A 7500-nucleotide genomic window follows, 5' to 3' on the forward strand; every position below is an offset into this window, starting at 1 on the left:
TTGTTGATGTCTCTGCAACCGGGCTATGGAGGCTACATGGAGTAGCAGCATCCATGCATAACATCGCAGAGTTCATTTATGCCTGTCAATAAAAACCCAGAGAACAGCACGGGACAGCTGTCTCCGGGAACCACCAGGCATGTAGCCTATTTTTTTATTTTATTGTTTGTGTCTATATAGTTTGTTTGTCTAAATATTATTATTATGTTGAGGGGAAGCTATGAGTACAATAAGCTTTTAACGACTAAAAGATACAATAACAATACCTCTGTTACAGTTGGAGGCTGGTGGAGGCCCCGAAATCGGAGGACGGGCTCATTGTAATGCATGGAACCGAATCAAACATTTGTGTTCTACCACCACCAGCCTTGATACCATTCCTTATTCCGTTCCAAGCATTACAACGAGCCTGTCCACTAGGGGTGCAACGGTTCAGTTGGCCCACGGTTCGGTATGAACCTAGGTTTTTGGGTCACGGTTTCGGTACGTGTTTTAGGGAGAAAAAAAAATCCAACTGTTTATTTACTATCTGTTACTTCACTTTATTTTGCTTATACTTATGGAACTTTAACATTTAGACACATTTCAGAATATGACTGGTATATTGTATAATATAAATATATTTAAACAAAAAACACTTTTAAATAAACACTTTCAAATGTGACATGTACTGAAACTACAGATTGTTAGCTTTCAAATGATGTGTCATACATTCAAATCCGAAAAAAGATGACGAAGTTAGACCTCAGGCACATGGGTTAAACTGGGTTAAACTGGCTATAATGAAACCGGAACAACAAACGGCAACAACAAACGCTGCCAACAGCTAGCGGCTAACAAAGCACATCACTACGAAGGTCTAAACTGTATTTTAATAACATCACAACATGCTGATAGAACATCAACATGCTAAAAACACACAACTACACATAATTAGATGAAGTATACGTATTAAGTGATCAGTAAACTGTTGTTTATTACATTGAGTGGGCACATCAAACTTCAAGTTGCGTGTTATGAAAAAACCCGCACTAAGTATAAAAATGCACTTTAGCCACGACAGCTGTACCAGCTGTAGCCCATATATGCATTATGCGAATATACGACACGCGTTTCTGTTCACTGTTTTTGTTCCCTCATTGCTGTATTCAATGCCAAAACCAGAATGAATGACCCCACAACGCAGATTTGTAGCAAACCTCTGACATTGAATGAAACGCAGCATAAACCGAAAACCGCCACGGTTCACTAGTGTATTGAACCGTGGAAGGCGAACCGTACCGTTCAATATAAAACCGAGAACCGTTGCACCCCTACTGTCCACTGATTTCTATCTCCACCAACCTCTTCCTGACCTATTATTAAATACTCACTGGAAATTAACTTTGTCCACTTGAAACCTTGTCTCGAAGATCCCGGAGGTGAGGACTCGGCATCTCAGTAGGTCCTGAAAGGAAGAAACGACAGGTATCAGACTATCATTCTACATGAAAGAGACCAGAATTAACAGATTATTACCGTATTTTCCGGACTATAAATCGCACCCGAGTATAAGTCGCAGCAGTCAAGAAATGGGTCATTAAGAGGAAAAAACCACATATAAGTCGCACTGGACTATAAGTCGCATTTATTTAGAAATATATTTCACAAAATCCAAGACCAAGAACAGACATTTAATCTGGAAAGGCAAGTTTATTCAACTACACAATAGCACACAGAACAACAGGCTGAATAGAAGTCCGGTATGTTAACATAGCACATTAACAGTTATTCAGCTACACAATAGCATAAAGAACATACCTGGCAGGCTGAATAGGCTAAATGAACATAACAAGCCAGCGAGTCCAACAAGCAAGTTACCAGTAAGCAAGTTCACCAAGCTACCGTTTGCTTAGCTTCAACAAGCAAATGTTTTAGATCACTTCTTCAGGGCTATAGGAGCAGCATATAGTTGTCACAAGCCCAGAGCGGCCCAGAGCGCCCTCTGTCGGCTGTAGACGGTAATGTTTACTCCTTGGTTCATGTCAGTCAGTATGAAATTATATATATATTGATATATAAGTCGCACCTGACTATAAGTCGCAGGACCAGCCAAACTATGAAAAAAAGCGCGACTTGTAGTCCGGAAAATACGGTATTCTAGAAGAATAACATGATTCTGGTATACTTTATAAACATGGGCCAGTTTCACAGAGGTGAGAATGTGTTGTGTTGGATTCTGTTTCTCCTTGCTTTTATATGAACTCTGATGATAGCCTGATGATGGTGGTGGAGACTGTAGGCAGCGGAGAGGACACTCACCTGGTCTGTAGGAGTGTAGTCACTCTGTTTCACAATGTCAATCTTGTCTAAGAAGCTGCAGAGAGACAGAGAGACACAACACATTCAGAAGGATGGTCAGACAGACCAAGGAAAAATGGCAGTGAATTAGCACGAATGGTTCTGCAAAGTACGAGAGCAAGGTTTTGTTTTGGTATGTCCTTGTTAATAGGAAGTAATAATGCTAAAACTGGGCAGCAGTCTCTATCCTCACATGTTTACCTGTTACATGTTCTTTCACTGGTATTGGAATCTGTTCTAGGAAGAAGCTTGTGCTCAAGGCAGTGGAGACTGGTGGAGGGAGAAATCGGAGGACGGGCTCAATGAAATGCATGTGTTTGATGCCATATTACAATGAGCTGGTCCTACCTAATGCATTTTCCACCAGCCTACACTGTTTCTACTGTATCCTTAGGATAATCAAATGCTTTTTGAACAGACACTTTCACATCTGCCCCACCTACTTCTTAACACTAAACTATACTCTACTCTACAGAATTATATCCCACCTGGGTCAATAGTTTCTATAATCATTTCAAATACTTTGAGCGATTGTGTCAGGCAAACTCAATCAAGAACAAATAAGTATTTTAAATACCTTTTCAACCCATGTCTGTGACTACTACAACTGAACAATTTACAGGACAGTGTGCCAACAGAGTGTACTGCAGCACACAAGTCTCTCTCAGGAATAACAAAGTGTGTATGTGTGTGTGTGTGTGTGTGTGTGTGTGTGTGTGTGTGTGTGTATGCGTGTGTGGGTGGGTGTGTGCATGCTTGTGGTTGGGTGCGTGTGTGCATGCTAGTGGGTGTGTGTGTGGTGCGTGTATGTATGTGCATGCATCTATCTGTGTGTGTGTGTGTGTGTGTGTGTGTGTGTGTGTGTGTGTGTAGTGTGTGTGTCTCAGACCAGTCTCCGAGGTGTACAGAACACAGAGGAATGTCCCTGGAAAACCAGGAATGTGACACAGAGAGGTCTGACTTCTACAGGTTGGTTCCCATAGACTCTGATCTAGGATCAGCTTCCCCTCCACAGATATTGACCTTAACCATTAGAGGGAAACATCATAAACTGAGATCAGCACATAGGTGGGACTATGCTATGGGACAGGCCTGACTACCAAAGACGAGACATGGCTAGGATGAGTTAGCACAGTTTGGGAGGGAGGGAGTATGAGTGTGTGTGTGTGTGTGTGTGTGTGTGTGTGTGTGTGTGCGTGCGTGTATGTGCATTTACCATTCTTTGTTATGGCAACAGAGATGGCCAGAGATAAGCATGCAGGGGATCCTGCTCTCACACACACACACACACACACACACACACACACACACACACACCTGTACATGCGTCTCTGGCATTGAGAAGGAGAGAGAGAGAGAGGAGGTGGGAATGGGGAGGGAGAGGGCAAAAAAAAGGAAGATATTGTAAAGGGGGGGGGGCACAAAGTTAGGGGCAGGAGAGAGGGAGAGTGTGAGTGAGTGTAGGAGAGAGAGAGAGAGAGAGAGAGAGAGAGAGAGAGAGAGAGAGAGAGAGAGAGAGAGAGAGAGAGAGAGAGAGAGAGAGAGAGAGAGAGACAGAGAGAAGAGTCTGACATTACAGAGCAGATTCAAAAATAGCTCCCTAGTGCCCTGGCCTCCAGCATGGTTGCCATGGAGACAGAACCACAGGCCCTATAAATAGACTATCAGCTCCAAATCTTCTGTGACTGGAGTACAGCCAGAGAGAGGGAGAGAAAGAAAAGAGAGGGAGAGAGGGAGAGAAAGAAAAGAGAGGGAGAGAGAGAAAAGAGAGCGGGAGAGAGAGTGAGTGAGAGCAGGAGTGTGTGTGTGAGAGAGAGTGGGAGGGAGGGAGTTGGAGAGAGGGAAGGGGAGAGAGAGAGTGACAGAGAAGGAGGGAACAAAAGACTGGACTGAACCATCTCCCCACCACCTGGGGGGGGGTTCTCCTCTTTACACACACACACACACACACACACACACATGAATAGACATACATACACACACACACGTTATGACACAATCAGCTACACACACACACTGGAATACCCCCCCCCCCCTTCTTATGACTCAGGACCTGCCCTTAGGCCCGGCCCTATGACTTTGGTGGCCCTAAACAAGATCTTGATTGTGCCCCCCCCATGCCACGTTTCGTCGACGGGGTGGGTGGGTGACGGGCTGGTAGCGGTGTGACGGGTGTTTCGTCGACGGGGAGGTTAGCAGGGTTTTGATTGATGGGTGGTAGCTAAGCTTGCGCTAAATCAATGGCGCAAGTGTGGCCCCCTCTAGCGGTTGTGGCACTAAACAACCACATAGTGTTTATGCCGGTGGCCGGCCCTGCCTGCCATTTTTGGTCCCTGTTATTGCAAATATCCTATATCAGAGATGGAGAGATAGAGTGACACACAATGGTTCAGAGACAGGGGGGGGGGGGGTGAAGGAGAGGAAGAGAATGTGAATGACAGGGAGAGAGCGACAAGCACAAGAGAGCGCTAGAGAGAGAGCAAGGGAGGAATGGGAGATGAACAGAGAGAGAGAGAGAGAGAGAGAGAGAGGTAGCAGTGTTGATGCAGACAGCCCTGATGATGTCATAGCATGGTGTCAGTACACACAGCCATGATGAGGAGCTACAGAGTGTGTGTGCGCGTGTGTGTGTGTGTGTGTGCGTGTGTGCGTGTGCACTCCTGGCTGACACGGAGGTCCACTACCACGCCATTTCCTGGTTTCTCTACTTAGAGCCTCTCAGGAAAAATACTTGTTGTGACTGTCACACAAACACAGTAAACAACCAATTAACCCATTTCTGTCACACCACATGCACGCACGCACACACACACACACGCACACGCACACGCACACGCACACGCACGCGCACACACGCACACACGCACACGCACACGCACACGCACACGCACACGCACACGCACACGCACGCGCGCGCACACACACACACACACACACACACACACACACACACACACACACACACACACACACACACTATTGAATACTTACTACTGAGCTACTCAGAGGGAGGGGACAGCATTGAATACTTACTACTGGGCACAGTCGATGAGCTGGTACTCGTTGGACCTCTCATAACACGCCCTCACGCCATCATCCTGCCACAGAGTCTTTGCATGGTCGTAGAACTCCTGGGGGGGGGGGGGGGGGGGGGCGTGGGGAAAGAGATAGAGAGAGAGGAGAAAGAGAGGAAAAAAGGGGGCAGGAGGATCAATTATCATGTCACGATCCAGCACACAACACAAAGTCAAGTTATCGTGCCATCCATGACGCGTGGCCCATGGCTAAAGTCAGACAAGAGTAAAAGACATTCTCAGAGTCAGTCGGTCAGTCGGTCCATGTTGTGTGTGTGAGGGCAGAGCGCTGTTGCGGCATCGCTTGTTGACACCACATGCAGTGTGCGTTGTGCCTGGCTACCGCCTGTGTACATGTCACAAAAGATAAATAGGGGCGGGGAGCCGCACATTCCAACAGGGTAGCGAGCGCACTGCGGCTGAACACTAGCAGTAGCACCCCTAGCAGGGACCTGGCTTCTATTGACAGGAGAACTAGTTCTGGTGCTGGCCAGTCAGACCAACTGCCACCAGCTGTCTGTAAATGTAAAACATGTTCACTGTAAATGGAAAACAAAAAAGAGTTTTCAAAGTATTCTAATATGTTTTGGGGTTTCCTTGTCATGATCAATGGGATTGATGTTGGGCAACACTGTTGGTCAGTTGATGCACTGGTATGATCAAGTCCCATTTGTTCCAATATAACGTTAGCGGAAGGTTTTAAGTCATGACTCTCCACTGAAGATGCTTTTTAGCCTCGGAGTGGGGGGTTTTCTGGGTAAGAGAAACCAGTCTTTAAAGAATAACAGAAGCGTCTATGTATAAAAAGAAGGTTAAAGATATTTGTTTGGTGGCTTCTGCAAACAACTGCAGATGTGTCAACAGGTGAGTCAATTGTCCTTTCCCTCGAAAGGCCAACCTGTTACTTCCTCCTTTCATAGTCATTGCATGAAGTGGGAATGTCCGTCCACAGGCACACAGGCCCACAGACCACATTAAAGCCCAGAGTGACCACTCATTTCATTGACAACAATAATAATAAAAAATAGTTGAAAAGCATCACAAAAACTCATGTGCATCCCCAACTTCAAACATCAAAGTAAACTGGAAACAACAGCACACGCAAAATCCTTTCAGACAACTGGACTTCATTGGAACAACAACAAGGACACACACTTGGCCGAACATCTAGCTCATGCTCCTTGGCGGCCAATACATGTATTTGTCCCCCTGTTTGGATTACACTAGAGTTAGCCTACAGTGAAACAGTTATAAAACATCCCTCTGCCTCCATCCCCTCCATCCATCCATCCATCCATCCATCCATCCATCCATCCATCCCCTCCATAGAAAACCAGTCACCATGAGTCTAAACAACACAGCCTCTCTTTATCATCAGTCATGCGCTTCAGAGTCGCCCCCTCTGTAGTAGGTCCTTATTGCATTAGAGCAAGGAACCCTCGGTGCTCTGGGCACAGCACACTCCATGCTAGATTGTTTCCTTCTGTTCACTGGCAGCTCTGGACAGTATACAGCTCTTATGGTCTTTTTTTCCTAATCATCATTTCCATTTCATCCTTTGAGATGGTGGTCGATCTCTCTGTCTCTGTCTCTCTCTCTCTCATACACAAAGGTTCTTGTGTGTTATGCTAAGAATATCTCTGGGAAGCTAGCTCTCGCTGCTTTTTTGTTGATGGAACTGAACTATTGTCAACAAACATTGAGGGTTCAATTGGAAATGTATAACCGTAATGTCTTTATACGGATCTCATACACAGACAGCTGTAGGGTTGATCAACACAGTTCGATTAAAGTTAACCATCAGAGAGAACTGTAATTTCGACTCCCAGCCAACACACAATATAAACCACACACACTTTAACATGCACTTCTGAAAAGTGTGATTATCAATATGAACATGAAAAAACTAGAAGTTCAAATCAAAACATGAAATTAAGTAGGAAGGCTCAGTGGATACCCCATTGAACAAACTTCCCCCTCCTCTACCCACTCTCTTCCCTTTTTCCTTTTCCTCTCTCGCTTTTCAACCTGTACTGTGAGATCAGGTGACCAGCAGAACCGGTTCCCTCTCAGCCCTGTGTGTGTG

The 7500-nt window shown here is 45.5% G+C and overlaps 1 protein-coding gene across 2 annotated transcripts in view; it reads right to left on the bottom strand.

Annotated features, from left to right (window-relative positions):
• Positions 1-7500, bottom strand: part of LOC308161148 (guanine nucleotide-binding protein G(s) subunit alpha) — a gene marked incomplete at both ends in the record, with an annotated part of 14988 nt that overhangs the window by 2074 nt on the left and 5414 nt on the right. For both annotated transcript variants that reach the window (XM_080535102.1, XM_080535101.1), the window contains 3 exons: positions 1374-1447; positions 2302-2356; positions 5374-5471. In XM_080535102.1, the coding sequence (XP_080391228.1) occupies positions 1374-1447; positions 2302-2356; positions 5374-5471 (227 nt within the window). The remainder of the gene's footprint in view (positions 1-1373; positions 1448-2301; positions 2357-5373; positions 5472-7500) is intronic.

This window comes from Nansenia antarctica (genome assembly GCF_963989245.1).
Source record: "Nansenia antarctica genome assembly, chromosome: 6".
In the NCBI taxonomy this organism is placed as follows: Eukaryota; Metazoa; Chordata; class Actinopteri; order Argentiniformes; family Microstomatidae; genus Nansenia; species Nansenia antarctica.